A 20,895-nucleotide genomic window follows, 5' to 3' on the forward strand; every position below is an offset into this window, starting at 1 on the left:
AATGAAGTTTATAGGACTTTTTTCTTACTGAATAGAGACATTGGATTTTGTTTTGCTGTATGGGAACATGGAAAACGATGCCAACTGTGGGTGTTTTTTAACAATGAGGTTAACTAGCCAATGGCCATGTCAACAAACTAAGGATGACATAAGAAACATGGAAGAAAAGGAGACCTAACCTAACTGATGACAAAAATCAACAAGCCTCTGCAAAAGAAAATTATGGACCACTCCACTAAAGAACATTCTGTTGCATGAGATTGCTAATTTTTCATTGTTATTTCAAACCAGGTCCATGAGGAGTTTTTGTTACTTACGACCCAAAGCATCTCAAAGTGGAGGGAGATGGTAAAGTAAACAAATGTGTGCGTTTAATTGAGAACTGTATTGGAGGTTTGTACAGGAGTGGAGGTTGGACTCAAACCTAAAGAGATAAGACAGTGGGTTGAGTCTTATAAGAGAGGTCTACACAGGTAAGGGAGCAACCACACCTCTAGTGGCTATTCAATGTCAACAAGCATGAAAGGCTTCTGAGAATTTGAGGAAGTATCTTGAGAAGACTAGAAATTTTGTGTTCAAATATAAAGTGATGGGGAAGAGAAGTAGGCAGAGTTTAACAACATCACTTTAAAAGAGAATATATTTTAACTCATAGTCTAGTAATTCCGAACTTTGTCACCAGAAGAGAAGAAAAAGAATTACAAAATTATGCTAATTTGTTAAGAGCTATCCAAGAATTGAGCTTCCATTGAGGTAGGGATTAATTTGTGTTACAAAATGATTATTCTAAAAACAGTGAATTAGGGATTAGGATTTTGTTACATAAAGATTATTCTGAGAATGGTGAATAGGATAGACGGGCAGATCGTAGATGAGGGCAAAAAACAATGAAAAGAATTATTGAATGGTAGCAGTTGACAAGAATATAGTGTCTGAGACTTGAGGTAACATGCAAGCTGAGGAATCAGGAGAGGAACCACAAACCAAGGCATGGTTATGGGAAACAACAGTCAGGACGTAACATGCTTCCCATGTTTTCGTTATTGGCCATCTTAGTGGGATAGTCGATGTAATCACTTTTAAAAAAATATTGATTATAAAGATTAACACAGTCTAGGGTAAGATATAGGATTCAGCTTGGGATATCTTGATCGAAAATTTTATTCATACTTCATAGCTATGTAAATATATAAATAATAATAAGTTCTCTCTGAATTATTCATGGATTTTTTTAAACAAAAAGCCAAAGGCATTTTTAAAACATGCCTGTCAGAATGATGATTCTTTTAAATGAAGTTTTTTTTAACTAAAAAGCTAAGTAGTAGACTCTTTTTTTCTCTTGAGATCAATTTACTTTGTGAGAAAAAAAAACTAAATGTAAAGGTGGGACTGGCTTTGTTTTATTCTCTTCTTTACAAATTGATTGTCAAAATTCTGGAATGATCTACAGCTTTACCTGTGTGTTAGAAACTGCTCTGGGCTCCCCAAATCACGCTGCCCTGTCTGTAGCTTTCATCTGCTGCTGTTAAAAGGGACTTCACTACTGACTTCTCACCAGAGAATGAAGGAAAACTACTAAAAACACTTCAGCAAGATTATACTTCCTCTCTTTCTTTGTCTCTCTCTATCTCTTTCTCCCTCTCTTTCTTCTTTCTCTCCCCTCTCCTCTCCTCTCTCCTCCCCTCCCTTCCTCTCCTCTCCTCTTTTCACCATCCATACTCTAGATCCTGTCAGGATTTCAAAATCTGGAGGAGCCTGTGATTGGAATCTCTCTCTTCCAAAGTCTGTGTGTTGGAAATTTAAATTCCAACTAAACAGTGTTAGGAAGTCATCCTAATGGGAAGCTCCTGATGGTGGTCTTTATCAAACAGAGTTGCAGCAGTGACTTCTGTTTTCCACTCTTCTCCATTATGAGGAACAGCATCCTCTGTCTTCCACAATGCAGTACTCAATGATCTTGGGAATGGACACTGCCCTTGTCAGGCACCAGCTTGATCTCTAGAGTTATGAGAAAAGAACTTCTGCTGTGCCTATATCAAGAAGTCTAAAGAATCACATTGCAGCCAAACAGCTAAAGATGAAATTATTGATCTGAAAGATGCAGCGGAGTGGGAAATGTCTACCCATGTCTCGGTGACTCCAGCTCTCAGTTATCCATCAGATATTCCTCTTCTCTCTCAGGCCTCTCTGCATCCAGTCATCTCCTGGACACTAATTAATGATTTTGCTTACATTTCATGACTTCATGACTGACAGCTCTGAACTAGACAATAGGAACTTCTTTAAAATTGAAAATTGGTTATTTCATTTTTCCCCTCCCTCTACTCTTCTCTTCTCCTTCCCATTTGCCCTCTCCCCAGATTCATTCCCCTCTGTTTCCTTTCAGAAAAGAGCAAAACTCCAAGAGATAACAACAAAATATGACAGAAAATTACCATAAGACAAGGCAACAGCCATCATGTGGAGGCTGGACAAGATGAACTAATAAGATAAACAGAGTTCCAAGAGCAGGCAAAAGTCAGAACGTATTTTCTAAATAACTTAATTTGATGGAATGGACTGATTTGACTGTCTGAGTACATTGTTTTTTAGTTCAGTGATAGTGTCTCTGACAAAACAAAGGAATTTTTGGTTTCTAAGACACGGGCACTAAAAGGTACAAACAGTACAGATGAAGTCAACAAAGAAAATATCCTTGTCTTATTTTTTTACAACTCATGGCTTAACAGTAAAATTCAGACAGATCTTGGTGTTTTTAAGTCTTAACCACATATTAAAAAAACATTTATTAAATGACCTAATATCTACTTCAAAGGTTTTTAAAAAGAGTTGGAGAGACTTTTCAGCTCTTATAGTACAATCAGAGACTGAGGATCAGAACTCAATTCTTAGTACAACTGTCTGTAACTCCTGCTCTAGTCAAGCACCACCCCCTCTGGCCTCTACTGGCATCTGCACAAATGTGTTTATATACAGGTACAGATAAAACTCAACACGTACACACGTATACACATAAATAAAAGGAAAATAAATCTGTTTAAATTTTTCAAGGAAACATTTTTGAAGAGTCTTACATATACATATAACAATACTTAATTATTAAACACTGAATTAAATGAAACCATCATTTATAACTGGCAATATTTTAGGTCTTCACAAATGGCAACCTCATTTCTTGGTTTTGAGCAAATTTCAAAGTTCTCAATTTGTTTCCTTCTCAGTCTGTCTTCTAAATTAAAAAAAAATAAAACCCTCTCCAGTATATGATTGACTTGCTAAATACTAAAGAAGAAAAAAAGTTTATTATCTCTATCTATCATCTATCTATCTATCTATCTATCTATCTATCTATCTATCTATCTATCATCTATCTACCTATCATCTATCTATCTAGTTGAAATCTTTGGAAGTAGAAGTTGAACTGGAAGAAACCTGACTTGAAGATGAGATACCATGGGAGAGATTTTAATCTCAGTTCCCTAATCAGATAGACAATTATCATCAGATAAACCATGTAAGCAGTTTAAATCCCTTTCTGGGCTAGTGTATGGTACTTAGGGTCTTATTTAGTTCCAAATCCTGTAACTCTATGTTTATTTTCTCATAAATACTATTAGAAGACAAGAGTGCATTTATGTGTAATCCCATTTTTTTGGTCTTTTTGTTATTGTTGTTGGCTAGTGCCAAGCCAGAAAAATTAAACAAGTGGGCATAGTAATGTTGGTTTGCAAGACCTTCACCCATATCCCTAGTGCAAACTATTCTATGGAAAACCCATGACTATGCAGAAGTGCTGGAGATGGGCCCGGAAGTTTAGATTCTGACCAGCCTTGGTCTAAGTTAACATTTGTATTCACTATGTGTCTACAAAATGCTTATCGCCACAACCCTTCACTTACGTCAAACTAAAAGACAAGAATTTTCAGGCAGAATAATGGAAGTAATGAAGACCTTCAAGAGAACCTCTGTGTCTGGTTTTTGAATTGATTTCTGGTTTATTTTTCAGACATACTTAATAGAAGTAATTAATAAAATTAATTTGAAAATTATATGGCATTTGAAAATACCTTTTTTTTATTAAAGGAGCCACAAAAAACCTTTGTTCCATTAAAATAGAAATAAACCTGGAAAAAAAAGAAGCAACTCTTCCCATGTTATTATGACCTCACTTAGAAACTGTGCTAATGGATTTACAGATTACGGTCTTACAAATAGCCACTGCTTTGTCTTCATGTTAGCTAAGGCGGAAAAGGGATACTGTTCAGGTGAGTTACTCATTGTGCAGTCTATCTGGTGTATAATTTTTTTTTTGAGAATAGCAGGGTGAGCACTGATTCCAGCAGGTCACTATTAGCTGAAAGCCAGGCCTACGTCTCCCTTACAAAAGAGTGAAGTGGTATTTTATTATTTATTACATTGTAAAGGTAAAAAGGTGAATTACGGGCAATGTAATGATTCTTGAAAGCTGAGAATTGAGGTTTGAAAAGCTCCTATTGATTCTGTATTATGTGTGCTCTATAGCACTGTGATAGCTCCCTCAAGAATGGCTCTTTAGTCTTCCCAGTATTCAGGCATCAAAGTGGAGAGAGCATTTACCTATGTTATGGATTTAGTTGGACACCTTTATCGGTATTTAAAACTACAGAATGGGAGAACACAGATTTTGTGATTTACTTAATATCTGGCCTTGTCCATCACTTGCATTTGACATACAGAGGCATAGGCAAAAAACAGAAAAATGGAAAGAATTTTTTGGACCCTTGCCATCTCTGACTTTACAGCCGTCCTGCTGTCTTGATGCAGAGATGCTGGCCTCTAAGCTCCTTTAAGGCAAGGGGCATCTTGTTTTATCTCTATTAGTTCAGTAGTATCTCAATAGTTGCACATAAATGAACAAATTATTGATTCTTTGCTAATGTTGGGTTTCAATACATATTTTCATATCAGAAGAGAGCTGATGGAGGGACAATGGTTCATCTTGAGGGTGACTCATAAGCAAGAGCAGGGGACATGTATAGTTGACAGGCAGATGGAAAGGACACTCCTACTTTAACCCACAGCATGCAAATTTCAGTGCTGGTTTATTTTGTTTATACCAACTTGAGAAATTGTCCCCAAGATGAGAATAAGAAAAAGTACAGGGTGATTGTTTAAACTACGAATGGAGGGGACAGGGAGATGAGTCGGTTGGTAAAGTTTGAGAATTTAAATGCAGATCTCGAGCATCTGCATAAAAAGTTGGGTTTAGCAATAAACATGTAATCCCAGCAGTGGTGGGAAGTCAGAGATAGTGGAATTCCAGGGGCCTGATGGCCAGCCTGCCTAGCTGAATTAGCAAGCTTCAGAATGAGAGAGAGACTTTGTTCTGCCAAAATAAGGGGGTGAGTGATTAAGAAAGATATTCAGCATGGACCCCTGGTCTCAATACAATACACATAACACACACACACACACACACACGTGCGCGCACACGCGCGTGCACACACACACACACACACACACACTTTTGCATCATGTCACATGACAGATAACATATCGAAGCATAGGTGCTTTAATGCTGTGTGGTACCTGGAGAGTCCTTTGTCGCCAAACTGCTCAGTTTATTCTGATTTTCCTACCTGGTCTAGAACACAGACTGCATCTATTTCTTCCCTACTCCTCATTCCTGATGTTTATCTCTGACTTGCTCATATCCTCCTTGCTCCCCGGTGCTGCCATCACAGGTAATATCCATTGCCTGACTCCTGGTCAGTCTCCTGAAGTTGTTCAAGCCCTTTAACACATTCCTCTGTGCCAGCAGCTCTCTTCTGCCCCCTTCTGTCACAGGTCTGCAGTGGCACATTTGGGCCCAGACAATTTAAGTCATTCAGGCAATATGAATTTATTGAATATCTACAAAGCACCAAGTACTGCTCTAGGTGTTGCTTGTTTATCAGCAAATAAACCCCTAAACAGTAATATATGGCCTTCAAAACAGATATTCATCCCATTTTAAAGGGAGAAGCTTGTAGCTTTTTACATAGAGTATCTGAAACGACACTTCCATTGAGACATGGATCTATTAGCCACATCCATACCAACTTAGACTCAGACCAGCTCTCCTTGGAACTTGTTCAGTTGGATTGGCGTGAGTGTAAAGGTGACTTCCGCTGTTACATCTGCATAACATGTTCCATGGTGTGTAAAAACATACAGCTGGCCTATAGCTGATCCAGGCAACTCCTAAATTGAGATTCCCTCCTCCACCACATCCTGGGATTCAATCAACTATTGATTACAAGTACCAAAATAAATATATCTATACTGAGCAATCAAGACTTTTTCTTGTCTCAGTCTCCAAACAATGCAATATAACAACTATTCACATTGTATAAAGAATTAGGCATAATCAAAAGGGAACTGAAGTACACAAGAGGGTACATGTAGAACCTATGAACATACTACATTTTACATCAACTTCCGCATTCACAGACTTTGGTACCTGCTTGGGAGGAATGTCTCAAGCAACTCCAGAGCAGATACCAAGGAATAGCTATTCAAATTGTTATTTCCATTTGGAGATGTTTTTAAATGCTATGTTCTCTAGAACAGCACATGAGAGAGGATTTAGAGTTCATGGGATCTCCTGGAGAAATGTTCCTCAGGAAAAACTCCAAGGGAGATCACAGGAAAGGGCAAGACGTCAGCAGGACACATGTCTGACACATTCATCCTTGACTTCACCATGAAGCACCTCTGAACTGGAGCTTAGACCCTGGAGATTTCCCCATCCCAGGGCATATGGCCAGGGGGCAATCAGTTAGGGGTTAGTGCCAAAGTTGGGAACTAATGTAGCAGTCAGCTGAAGGTGACCTGGCTGTGACCCCAATGTGAGAACCATGAGGTCATCAGTAAGTGAAAATATCATTGACCTGAAACACATCACTGTGAAGGGGCGTGGTCAATTGATAATTAACCAGGCCAACTCAATACAAAAAGATTTAGCTTTTAATAATTGGAAAAAGGGGGAAACTTACACGACCAGAGATCCTACGAACACCAGGTGAGCAGGGAACCAAAAAGAGGAAGTGGCAAGGCACTTCTATCTTTTATTTGTTTTGTATGGCCCCAGAGGGACACACCTTAAGCAGAATGTGATTGGCTGAGATTCCCCATCATCACTGTGATTTTATAAGATCGAACTTTTAAAAAAAGTATGTGACATTCAGATGCCGTGAAAGAATTAGTACAGAGAAGGCAAAATGGTGCAATGAGTACATTAGCCATCATATGTACATGAAAGAAAGGTACAAAGTTCAGGAAAGGATGTGAGACCATGCCTTTCAAGAGTCACATATCCAGGGCACTGCGGAATAGAATCAGGGAATCAAGCTCATTCCCAGTAAAGGGGAGTCGGAGGAAGCTGTCTGTATAAAATGATATCTCCACTAATCTGAGTCTTTCCTATGGCTACACAAATTATCACATACTTACTAACAACAGAACCTCCTCATAGCATTGCAGGCCCAAAGTCTAAAGTTAAATTGGTTAGGCCAGGTTCTCTCCAAGGGTCTAGGGAGGGACCTTCTCAGCTGTTGGTGGTTCCCAGTTCACTAGATCTGGGTCACATCAATACAATACATGCCCTCATCTTTCTGGGGCATCCTCTACTATGGGAGTATCTTTCTGATTCTCATAAAGTCTTTGATGTAGAACCACCCTGACCATCTAGAGCGATCTCATGTCAAAACTGTTTTCTCATTTACATCTTCAAATAAAGCCATACTTCAGTTTCTTGGGGTTAGGATATGGTCACGTGTGCTTGGGAGTCACCCTTTGTCCTAGATGCTTAGCAACTTTATAGAGGAAAGTGTTAATTTCTCTTACAGATCACACTCCACCATGGAGGGAAGTCAAGGCAGGAACCTAGAGGTGGGAACTGAAGCAGAAACCATGGCAGAATGCAGCTTACTGGCTTGTTCTTCCTAGTCTGCTCAACTACCTTCTTAAAATAGCCAAGGACATCCTCCTAGGAAATGCCCACAGTAAAATGAGCTCTCCTGCATTAGTTGGCAATAAGAAAATGCTTCACAGATGTGGACATGGGTCAGTCTGATGTAGGCAACTCTTAAATTGAAATTCCCTTCCCAATCATGTCCAAGTTTATGTCAAATGAATGGAGATGTAAGTAGCCCACCACTGCCGCCAACTCTTCATTAGTAGCCAAACTGCTTCCTATTCCAAATGAAAAGGACACTGCTTTTAATTTTCTATAATTTTAATTATTTTGTCAAGAATGACTTCCTAGACATTAACCCAGATATGTTGTATTTGTTTATTGAATGATTGATTGATTTTACGCATTGGAAAGTAAAAACCTTCAACTTTCACTAATCCAAAGTCTCCTGTCTATTCCCTATCATGAAATATCCTATTCCACGTTATTTACTATCAAAATGTCCTCAAGAGGCTCACACGTCACTTCTTGATCACTCATGGTCGCTTCAGTCAGGCGTTTTGTCACAGCTATGAGGGAAGGATATTCCCCTCAGGTCCGAGACATCCTCTACTCATCCTCTCCTCACACCTCTGCTGCAGAAGCACCATAGTAACTGCAAGTCAATCTCCTTTCAGAGTGACACTTGGTTGTCATGGAGGTTTTCATCCTACGACTATACCTTCATAGTTCAGTGTCTGGTGAGATGACCTTTGGGACAATGGCGGGTAGACACGGTGGGCAAGGGAGAGCTGCTGCAGGCGTAAGGAATGAGAGGGCTTGGTAAAGGAAGGGTTATGTCATGTTAGCAAAAAGCAAAAAAGCCTTCTCCAGAGCCCGGGTGAACAGGACAAGACACTGACTTCAGTGTTAAATAAACACACGGATTCTGGAGAAGCAGCTGCTCAGCCAAGTGAAAAACCTCATTAACTTGATGGCTGTTGGGTTTCTGCTCTGTCTTCCTTTCTTTCTTCATTTAAATTGCAGGGCACTGCTTTTGTCAAAGGATCTCTCGCTTCATTCTTTGAACCTTAACTCAAATATTCGACACAAAACAGTCCCTGAACATGATGCTAGGTACCACTTATATTTAGTGCCATGAGGTTTTAGACACAACTACATTTTTTTTCCTGCTTCCTCTGTCCAGGGTTTGTGATTCTTTAGCTTTTGCTTGCTTTAAAAGGATGATATTTTAAAACCTCCTCACTTGCCTTCATTTTCCCCTTCATGTAGTCTCTCCAGCTTGTCCTGCAGAAATTATCAGCTTGTCTGTCACTTACAGTCTTCTCTATCTCTTCTTGAGTTGATAGGAAGAGAAATGGGTTTCACGGGAAAGGCTACCCTCTCAAAGACTCCTTTAGAGACAGTGACATAACTGTAATTCTGTGAGCTTATAAACATGACATTGATTTACTGCGGTCGCTATGACCTTTCCCAGGACTCCCCTTCTCACACTGCATTTTAGTAGGTGGGTGACTTACTCCAGCAGCAGCACCACTCACCAGTTAGATTGAGTCCTTGATATTCTAATCTAACTTTTCATAGCCTTTTCAAAAATTACATTTGGTCCTTTACAGACATCTGTATTTCAATTCAAGTACCAAACCTGCGATGATTTAACATGCTTTCATTTTAATATGCATATTAAGACAAAGTTTCAAGGGAAGTAAACAGCATCTAGTGGAGCTGCGGTTTGAGTGCCTCAGGACACGCCACAAAGCGTATCCACGCAGCTAGCCTCCTTTAGCTCGGTGCTCACAGAGAAACTGGAACTACCTTACCCAGTCCTCTGGTTAGACTGTGTTCAGTGAAAGGTCAAGCATCCAATGTCTCCTTCCAGTTAGTTGCTGGAGGAAGCACTCTGTGTCTTAGATTAGACATTTAAATGAATGAGTAGCAATTGAAATGTGAACCCCTGACAAGTTTCTGTGGCTCTTGAGCCCTCCAAGTGGAGGAATGATGTCAATAAGAAGAATTGAAGGAGAGAACATGGTTCTTCAAAAGGATGTAAGTTTGGCTTTTTTTTTTTTCAATTAAGTAGCATTGAAGCAAGTAGATGATGCTGTCACACATCTTTTTTAGGACTGAAGAATATCCAGTTTTGATTATATTACTAGGCCGTTCACACTTGTTATCCTTAAAACCTTATGCTGTGAATCTGCATCAGGTCCATTGAGAGAAAGGATGGAAAGGCAGCATGGAGACGGTACCCTGGACTCAACAGTGGGTGATAATGGGGAAAGCCTGTTAATCGTTTAAGTAACTCTTTCTTCTCTGTTGCTGATGTTCTAAATTTATGCTTGGGAAAGTCTTAGTAGTCTAGGACGTTTGAAAAGAAGTAATCCGACCACCAGGTTCCCTTGCTTGAAATTCATAAGGCATAAAAGCATTTTTAAAAACCTACATGCTTCTTAAATATCCAGTGCCACAGTTATGTTTGGTCTGGAAATGTCATTGCATGGATACAACCACAAAATCTTTCACCCATTTTACAATCCTGACTGAATTTAGTGATCTATTAAATAACAGAAATTATTGAAAAGGAAGGGTTTGGAAATTATGACAGTTAACCTGTACTCATAAATAGCAGTACTTTCTCTTCTGGTCAAGATGGCTGACAGGAAGCTGCCTGGGTGGGAGACAGTGAGCAGTAAGAGTCGGAATAAGAAAGACTATAGCATCTATTCCACAGGAGAGAGGGGAAGGGAGCGAGGAAGAGGGGAACAGAGAAAGGGAGAGAGAGGGAGGGAAGGGAGAGGCGGTTTCAGAAACTCACAGAAGTAGTACAGGCTACCTGACAAACGCAGAGAAGAAGACAGGTGACTGCAGGAGACTAGGGCAAGCCAAACAACCCTCAGCAGTGATAAGGGCCACTCCCGGCAGCCTTGGTGAAGAAGGACTGCCAGTCTCACCCTCAGGACAAGCTCACAACACATAGGAGCCCCCAACCAGCTATAAGTTTTGATAAGACAATAATTCTTTTGTTGTATGAATTATCAGTAGATAAGAGTCCTCCTTTTTTTCACTCAATATATGATGTGGAATATTCTGTATATGTGTTGCTTTATTGGCTGATGAATAAAGCTGCTTTGGCTATGACAGGGTAGAATAAAGCCAGATGGGAAATTTGAACAGAGATCTAAGGAGAGAGTAGGAGGAGTTAGGGAGATGCCATGTAGCTGCTAAAGGAGAAGGATATCAGAACAGAGACTTACCTGTAGGCCACAGCCTTGTGTCAATACACAGATTAATAGAAATGGGTTAATTTAAGATGTAAAAGTTAGTCAGTAATGCATTTAAGCTATTGGCCAAACTGTGTTGTAATTAATATAGTTTCTGTGTGATTATTTGGGTGTGAGTGGCCAGGAAACAAAAGAGCAGTTTTCACCTACAAAATATACCTTGAAGAGCAGAGGGAAAGGGCCATCTTAAAGAAGAAGCTATTTTGTGAAGCTGCCCTAACCCAGGGGAGGATTGGATGGGTCTGAGACCAGACAATAACTAATAGTAAGGAAACCCCATCCAACACACCACAGCCTTAGGGCAAAAAAAAAAAATGCCTCGAGGAAGTGCATGAATTTAAAAAAGAATACAACAGTCATTTTCAGGGCACTTTGAAGTTCAGGTACAGATGAGCTATAAACAGGAAAACCCAGCTAACACATGCTGGCTGGCTCCTCTTCTCAAGCTGTTCTAGGCTAGCCTTCCCAGGCTGTGCTTGGCTAGCTTCCCTCTCCAAGCTGAGCTACTTTTGCTCTCCAAAGATGTCTAATCTAGCTTCCCCAAGATCTGCTAGGCTAGCTCCCCCCACCATGTGCTAGCCTAGTTCCCCTCAGATGTTCTAATCTAGCTCTCCCCAGCACTATATTAGTTTAGTTCCACAGCTCTGCTCATCTAATACCCTCTCCAACTAAACTAAAAGTTTAGAACAGAAATTTATTAACCGCCAAGCACGCCTAGGGCCCTGTAGATATAATAGGGTAGGTCATGCACCTGATGAACTTTAAACAGTGTAAAATAAAGAGATGAACAACATAAAGGTTAAGAAATGGACAGACATGGGAGGCAGTGGGAAAGAGGATACATGGATGGCATGCAAAATTGTGCACTCCCGGTACTCAGCCAATGAGGAAAGGGAGGGAGAGACTTGAATGTGGCTATAAAAGCTTCTCTGCATTCAATATGCGCACCTGCCATTCTTAGCTAATAGCCAGTATGCAAAATCATGAAGTAAACGGCCTTTCTCTCAGTATTCAGAGCCTCCAGTTCTCCTGTGATGAAATGAGGCACCATGTTTCTCTCAGAGACTGTTGTAGGTAGCAGAAAGGTCATATGTTGGCAAGATGAAAAGTGCAAGACCTGGGAGACTTGGCTCAGGCAGTGGAGTATACAAGAAAACACAAGTCCACCCTTGTTTTCAGAGAGCAGATCTCATCAACTGAGAATAATCCTGGAGACTGACAGCCCAGAGCCAAGGTCTGCAGCAAGAGAAGATCAGCCTTTGGAGCCGTCTCTCTGTAAGGCCCAATTCTGAAGCTCCGCTCATGCACCTTCTAACCCATGTTTGTTCTCGTCCCCTCATTCATACTCAGCATGTCTTGAGAGTCAGAAGGGCTTCTGCCTACACAAATCTCAATGTTCTGCCTCTTTTATAGTCCCAATGCATTTGAGAGACACTCTCAACCAAAACCCAAGCCATTCTAGAGGAACAAGCTGGTGAGTCTCAAGAAGGTAATAACATCCCTCAAGCCTGCATACTGCAAAGCTCCTTGTAGTTATGAAAGAGTCTGGTAAACAATGAAAGAAAGATATCAATGAGAAGTCAGCTCTTGAAAACCCTGGAGACTTGGCCAATACAGTCTAAGCAGAATCATAAACCACAGAAAAGACAACTTACCACAAGCTCAACCATACCCTTTACCCCTGATTTTACATTGAAATCTTTAATTTTTTATTACACAGAAATAACCCTCTTCCCACATATTTTGTTTGGTTTTTCAATTCTTCTCTTCTATACATCTCTTTTTGCTGTTTTTCTTTACCTTAGCAGTATTTTATTTTATGTTTTACATTTTTAAAAATATTTTATTACCTTTTCACAGTTATCTTATTTTGTTTATAGGTTCCTTTCATCACTGGCCAGCCTTTTCCTTTCTTTTTGTTTGTTCTTTCCTTTTTCTTTTTATATATTTTCCTTTATAATGGCATAAGTAGATGCAGTTGAACAGCACTAAGAAGTTTTTCCACAAATAAAAAACCCCAAACCAAGTCGGGTGGTGGTGGCGCACACCTTTAATCCCAGCACTCGAGAGGCAGAGGTAGCCACAACTCTGTGATTTCGAGGCCAGCCTGGTCTACAAGAGCTAGTTCTAGGGCATTCTCCAAAGCTACAGAGAAACCCTGTCTCTGAAAACCAGAAAAAAAAAGGCCAAACCAGGTGGATTCACTGTTGGGCTTGACCACATCTTAATGCGAGAATAGTGACCTCTACATGCCTCAAGCTATTCACAAAATAGCAGAAGGAAGGTTATGGAAGTTACTCTACAAACAATATTACCCCAACAGTGGAACTGGATTTTGACAACCCAGATCAATAAACAAATGACAATTGTCACCCAATGAACACAGGTTTGAAAACTCTGTAGAATTCTCACACATAGCATCCATCTGTGGAATGCAGGTTTGGGTGTGTTTGTGCCCTGTATGCTGTGAAAGAAGAGGAGGAGGAGGTCTCATGGTAGGAGGAATGTGGAAACCTGGGGACAACAGAATACGTGTGATGTGAGAGAAGAGAGGGAGGCTACTGTAGGAGGAAGACCAGCAAGAAGGGAGCAAGGGATGGGGGAGAGTAGCCAGGGGATGGATGAGTAAGAAGAAAGAAAAATGATGCATATGTATGACAATGTCATAATTAAACCTGTCATGCTGTATACTAACTTCAAGAAAAGAATGAGCAACAGCAAAAAAGAAAAAAGAAGTCTTCTATATAAATATGAGTTATTTATGCTGAATAAATAGGCTTCTGCAAATGTTTCCTGTTCTGATAGGCATGAAAAGTTTTAAACAGAGTTGTAAAAGTAACTGACAAAGATTCAAAGTTAGCAGAATTTTCAGTAGACGATCATACAATCATAGGTAAAGGGATCTTCTTCTCACCGTGTTGAGAGAAGCTGGGGGGCCTAAGGGGACTTGGACCTGTGCCAATCTTACCAGTAGAGACGGTGGGCCACTCGGATGCTTTGCAAGGAACGACGAAGCAGGAGTTCTACCAAGGGACTTTCAAGATTCCACTCAAACTTGACAGCCTGCAGTGAGAGGCAAGGAAATTTATGCTCTTTATCAGTTACAAAACAAAACAAACAGGTAAGCAAACAAAATCTCACAGTAGACTACATAGGACTGCAGAGGCTTCAGACAGGGATATGGAAAAATAACAGAAGCTTTTCAATAAAATATTGATAATACCCTTGATAGTTTATTTGTTGTTGTACAATAACACAGCAAATGTTACACAATTTGTCTTTCCATGGCCTTGCTTCTCCTCCTTATTTATGCTTTTGGAGTATAAGAAACTAAATAAGGGCAAGTGGTTAGTAGAGTCCAGTCATGCTCCAGGGGAGAATCCTGGCACAAAAATATCATGATCAATTTTGGTGACCCATAAAATGGTATCATTAAGCACTAGACAGTTCTACTGACTTGGAGATCAATTTACTCCCTCTCATAACCAAGACAGAAATCCCCAATAGATGTGTGACTATTAATCCACAGATACTGAAGACTGATTAAAAATTCAAAGCTGCTGGTGCCACCATAACTCATTCCTAAACCATTTTTTCCTCTCCTTCATGAGCAGCTCAGTGAGGCAGATCATCAGTCTGGTCAAAGATACAGGTGACAATGGCCTCCTCGGATGCCCTTTGAGACCTCATTCAGACATGCACCTACCCTCTGTAGGGACTCAACTGTCCCCAGTCTGAACTAGGTCTCATCTGATTATATGGGAACGGAAATTGAGTTATCTTTCTAAAAATGCCCATTTCTGATTTTTTAGTCTTTTTGCCACACACACATACCCATGCACATAGAGAAATGACAGAGATAGATAGATAGATAGATAGATAGATAGATAGATAGATAGATAGATAGATAGATAGATAGATAGATAGGGGGATTTAAGAAAGGCTTTATGCCACAGTAGAGATAAAAAGAAAAAGTAGGGCTGTTTATTCCACATCCACACCTGAAGGACAGATTCCTAAAGTGTTAAAAGTGGAATGATATCAGCAAACTCACATGAGTCTAACGCTGGTGGAGTGTGTGTGGGAAAAATGAGAGCCTTATCAAGCCGCGGTCACAGCTCCTTTCTCTCACATGTTCATGCTATGTTGGTTTGGCTGTGTGTTTTGTTTATGACTTAAGGGAGAACATATAATATGACCACTGAGGCAGGAGCTGGTCCAGAATTGACTCCCCGATCTGCCTGGTTTTTATCTGTTCTCATGTTTCTTCTGGAACTCAGTGATGAGAACTTACAGACTGACTCCATGGCTTACAAACTCATCGCCTTATTCTGCCTAATGATAGAACTTCCCTCTCATTCTTATTATAAGGTATGCAGGCAATCTTTTTGGGTATGTGACATAATTTCTAGAAATAATTGACAGGGGAGGACTTTTAGGTCTTGGAAAGTTTAAAGGCCAAGGTGGAGCATGCATTCCTTGAAGTAAATTTCATAGTAAATGTGAAATTCTCCCTATTTTTTGTTATTTACTCACAGTATGTATTTCTTCCCATCTTAGAACAGTCTATAAATTTTATTTTCAATTACCACACAGATAGAGCTTTCAATTTTTATTTCTGTAGGTGCGACATTAGATTTTGAGTGTACTTTTTTATGAAACCGGCTTTATTAGAATATGGCTTTGAGTGGTATTCTTAGCACCATGCATACTGCTTCTGAATGACACTTTGAATATAATTCGTTCTATGTGTAACTTTGTGAATAATTCCTCTCTTTGCCAAGTTAGAGATAGCAAGTTGCCCATACCTGTGAGTCATGTCATGAATATGAACCCACAAGCTGGATTTATCTGTTCTTATTTGCGGGTGTTCTTTTTCGTTTTAATGATATCCTGACAAATCAAGGGAAGTCATTACAGTATGCTGTGGGAATTCCTACAGCCAGTACCCTTTAAGTGACCTGCTCACTTGGGTGTGACCTCTTATACTATTTATGCCAATATAAAGTGTGCATTTAGCCTCTTTTCTGGCTTCAGAATTCGGTGGTTGTTCTCTATTCCAGCAGAGGATTGTGTTTTGTGAGTGTACCCCTAAATAAACAACCTTCTATTATTCTCATTCTGGGCTAGTGTGGGATTTCTTTTAAGCATCCTTCTTCAACTGGATGAATCACTTAAAGTAGAAACCAACACAACTATTTCTCAGCTTGATTTCTCCCTCTGGAGGATGTCAGAACAGCTCCCATGGTGGTGTCCAAGGTAACATTAGAGCTTATTAAAAGAAGTTTCTTCACATCTCATAGCAATGGTCAATAGCTGAGCCAACTATCTGTTAAGGAAGATTCCAATCTATCAGGTAAGGAACTTTCTGAGTTTAAAAATCAGCTTGGGTATGGTGATACCTGATTGTAAATCCAATACACAGGAGCTGGAGGCAAGAGGATCATGGGAAGTTCCAGGTCATCTTTTACCATATGGTGAGTTTCATGTCATCCTGGCTTTTGAGATTCTGTTAGTGGAGGTGGATCAGTTGGGAAAGCATCTGTCTTGCAGACAGGAAAATCTGAGTTTGGCCCCCAGAACACATGTAGAAAAGTCAGGCATGGTGGCCCACCTTGAAATCCCAGTTTTAAAGAGGTGGAGACAGGCAGATCCCTGACACTCATTGGCTGTCCAGCCTAGCTTACTTGTTGAGTTTGAAGCCAGTGAATGCCCTGTATCAAAATATCATCATCATCATCATCATCATCATCATCATCATCATCATCATAATAATAATAATAATAATAAAACAATGGTGACTGACATCTTGGGTTGTCTTTAGTCTTCTAGTATACAGGGAGGGAGGGAGAGGAGGGAGAGAGAGAGAGAGAGAGAGAGAGAGAGAGAGAGAGAGAACAAAACAAAAACCACAATGCTGTTCTTCTTCATACCCAGCAAACAGTCATATTGAAGCATAGCTTCCCTTCTATAGCATGGGTGCTTGTAGATACTAATGTGTGAACCAGATAACTCCAGTTATCTTAGCCTTTCATTACCTTCAGATGGCTTTCTAGAAATTTCCCAATGCTGTGATAGCTGATGTTGCTAAATTGTGCTAATTAGCAGCAGAATTGGATGTTAAAAATTACTTTCCTAAGAGTAATAACTGGCAGTAAGACTCTCCATAGGAATGGCAAGAAGCTCATGAAAGAAGAGCTCTTTAGTAAATGGCTGTTTTCTACAGAGTGCTTCCTCAGTTAATGTTTTATTGATTTACATACTCAGTCATGAGACCATTTTCCCCCTCATGAACATTCCTGTGTTTCCCCCAATACTAATGCTAATTACTAAGTGAAATTAGTTTGTGAAAACTTTCCTTATATGTTTTTATATGGCTTCTTGTTAGTATATCAATTCTGGATAGAAAATGTCTATATTAATAGCGTGGACATATGGGATGTAATCAAATTTTTCCTTGGCCAACTCGCACTATAGCATTTCAGCGATTTTTGTGGGCTTACACTGGGAACCTTCTTAAGACCCTGCGATCTCTTGGGAGCCCTTGGCTCTTACCTGAACCAGCTGTGGGAGACACTCCAGCAGTTCACCAGTCAAGAGTCTGTCTAACTGTTGAACGGCCACTTCACGAATGTCTTGGTCTGGAAAACTGACACACAGTTAATATGACTATATATTTGTTGTTGACTGACTGGAAGTAATGAATTACACACACACACACACACACACACACACACACACACACACACACACCATCTGGGAAAGAAGATGAATTTCACCCTTAGTAAACAAGGTCCTGTAATCATCTCTAAACCAATTAAGATAATCAGCACTCATTTTTTCATATTCTACAGTACAGAATCTACAATCTCACATGCTCTGCAGGAGAATGCCCTATTGACTAGACTTAGGTCCCATCCTTGTCAGTACTCTTAGCTATAAAATACAGATTATGAGAGAGCTAAAAATCATTCCCGAAATGGTCTGAACATCCTTGCTTCTTATTCAAGAAATTATTACCTCCTGGACATCTGATCATTTATGGTTAAAAATTGTATCTAGCATTTTCAAAATGATTTTGGCTATATATTAAGGAAAGCCAGACATCAAAAGTACTTTATGATAAAAACGAAACGTAACTTAATAAGGGCGAATCTTATAGACTGCAAAGCTCTTGAAGCCTATAGTAAGATTTAACATCCCTTAGACAGCTAGCAAACACCAGTTTTTGAATTGAATCTGTGAAGATGCTTAGCTGCTGAAGCCACGTCCCCCCAAACAATTTTATTCATAAATGAACTTTTTGTGTTGCCACCATCCTGTACCATTCGAAGATTATACTCAATTATCTCAAAGTTGCTGAAAGTGTCTAGAAGTCACTTAGTCACACCTCGTTTTAAGTGTTTCTGGCTTGCAGATTTGACATGCATAGATTCAGCAAGACATGGTAAGAATACTTAGTTTTAAAGGGACAAGTCTTCAAAAATATTAACATGTGTAATTTAACTTGAAGAAACACCTTATGACAGCTAGAAATAATGACTGATAAGTGAAGAAAATACCACATTCCTTTTGTAGGAAGTAACAATATTTTACAGTTGGTCAGGGTGCTCAAGATCAGCTTCCTGTGGTGTGGAATTTCGAAAACTTCATTCTTTAATGTAAAGTCTGTTTTCCTTTATGATTTTTTAGTATATTAGATTAATGAAGGATGAAATGAACATTATGCAACTAGAGTCAAGTAAAAAAAGAAAAACAAGGCATTACCCAGTATCCCCCAACTGTCCTTGAGAAACACTTGGAGTGGGAAGCTAAACAGCTATGCATTTATTTTCAATTTACACTGGGTTCCAATTGCAGCTCAGATTTCACTTACAAACTTATTCACTTGAAACAAATATTTATGATCAACAAATCCACTTCTAGTCTTATTTTCTTTTCCCCTGTAAAGACCCCAGTGAGATGTGATGAGAACTCTGGTCCAGACATCTGAGAAAGTATTGCTGAGGCCAGAGGATCTCACCCCCACACAGACCAAGTGGAGGGTGCAATGGAAATGTAACGGTAGAAGGTCAGTTCATTTCAGCATGCTAAGACTTAAGATTTTCTAATGAAATTCAGTGGGCTCTAATTTACTGTTCTCAATTACTAAAGCATTTGTCTAAAGCCTGTCAGTATCAAGGTGAGTTTGAGGACAGTCCAAAGCCTCAGAGAGAATAATGATAAATGCTGATGCCCAAGATATTGTGCCTTCACGCTTTCTTGTCTGTCTGTCTCATCTTATTGATATGGACGACAACAAAAGTACAACACATATAAAAGTATGGCAGATACTACACATACTTCTTCTTGTTCATTCATTTCCATACACTAGGTATCATCCTTCATGGCTATGTCCCTAGTTCTTCTGGAATTGTGGTGACTATTTATGTACTTGAACACTATTTAAACTAAACCTCTTCCCTTTCTTCTTAGATCTGTCTACACCAGACTGCTTGCTTCCTCTCTTTCTACAGTCATAAAGCCTCCAATTCTGGTCAGCTACTTTAGCTGACCTGATGGGCTCCAGTGTAACATGACGGCTGGCTTGTTGGGGTCCCTGTTCCGCCTGGTACCCCACAACCGGCATGCCCCAAAGAGAAAATCATACACAGGACTACATAAGATTATAAACTGATTGGCCCATTAGGTCAGGCTACTTATTAGCTCTTATAACTTATGTTACCCCATTATCCTTATCTACATTAGCCACATGGCTCCGTACCTTTCTCAGCTGGCAAGTTACATGCTGCCTCTTCGGTGGTCTGGGCAGAATGGCGGAGGGAGCTTCTGCTTCCAGAATACTCCCAGTCTCTTTGATCCACCCCTACTTCCTGTCTGGCTTTCCGCGCCTATACTGGCCTGCCTGGCCAATCAGCGTTTTATTAAAATATGATTGACAGAATACAGACAATTCTCCCACACCACTCCAGGTTAAGTGAGAGGACTCTATTCCAGGAGTAGAGCAGAGGGGTGAGGAAAACTCCTGGCATTGACTTCAGGCTGCCACACACACATGCATAGGCTTTTGTGCTTGCTCATACATGTCCACACAAAGATGCACACACACACAGACACACACACACACACACACACACACACACACAAAAGCACAAACATGCATCAAATCCCATTGGATGTGAATATCTCTACTGATAATTTTCTTGTTCTCCAATGATATTGACTTACTTCTGGTCACTTGGGAATGGGTAATAATTAGTAGGAATTATAATTTAAAAAAAAATGTGTTCCCATTCCTCAATGGGGGACTGAATCAACTGAAGGTAATGTTTACTGCATCTTTTTCTTTCTTTTATTCCTAGGATTTATTACCATGCTGTCTGTATTGTAGGCGATTTATCAAAATGCTTTGATGAAGATAAAAACAGTGCTAGAAATCAAACTATAGAAGCAGATTATTTCTTTGCTGTGCACTGAGATAATTTAAATTGGTTGCAGTAGGTTTAATTCCACAAATACCACCTACATAAATTTCATAACCTTTTTCTTGTCTCAGTCAAAGGGGTAAGAAAAAAAAATACATTTTAAGGTAATGTAGAAGGACATTTGTCCAAACACCCGCAGGAAGAAGGAAAACAAAAATCTATTCATACTCATCTAGTGAAGTGGGAAAGGAGA

At 39.7% G+C, this 20,895-nt stretch overlaps 1 protein-coding gene across 8 annotated transcripts in view; it reads right to left on the reverse strand.

The window, feature by feature from the left end:
• Pik3c2g (phosphatidylinositol-4-phosphate 3-kinase catalytic subunit type 2 gamma) overlaps positions 1 to 20,895 on the reverse strand; it is a 364,812-nt gene that overhangs the window by 196,949 nt on the left and 146,968 nt on the right. For all 8 annotated transcript variants that reach the window (XM_087904035.1, XM_087904037.1, XM_087904036.1 and 5 more), the window contains 2 exons: positions 17,773 to 17,866; positions 14,186 to 14,280 (listed from right to left, as the gene is read on the reverse strand). In XM_087904035.1, the coding sequence (XP_087760161.1) occupies positions 14,186 to 14,280; positions 17,773 to 17,866 (189 nt within the window). The remainder of the gene's footprint in view (positions 1 to 14,185; positions 14,281 to 17,772; positions 17,867 to 20,895) is intronic.

Source organism: Myodes glareolus, chromosome 3 (assembly GCF_982192425.1).
Source record: "Myodes glareolus chromosome 3, mMyoGla1.1, whole genome shotgun sequence".
In the NCBI taxonomy this organism is placed as follows: domain Eukaryota; kingdom Metazoa; phylum Chordata; class Mammalia; order Rodentia; family Cricetidae; genus Myodes; species Myodes glareolus.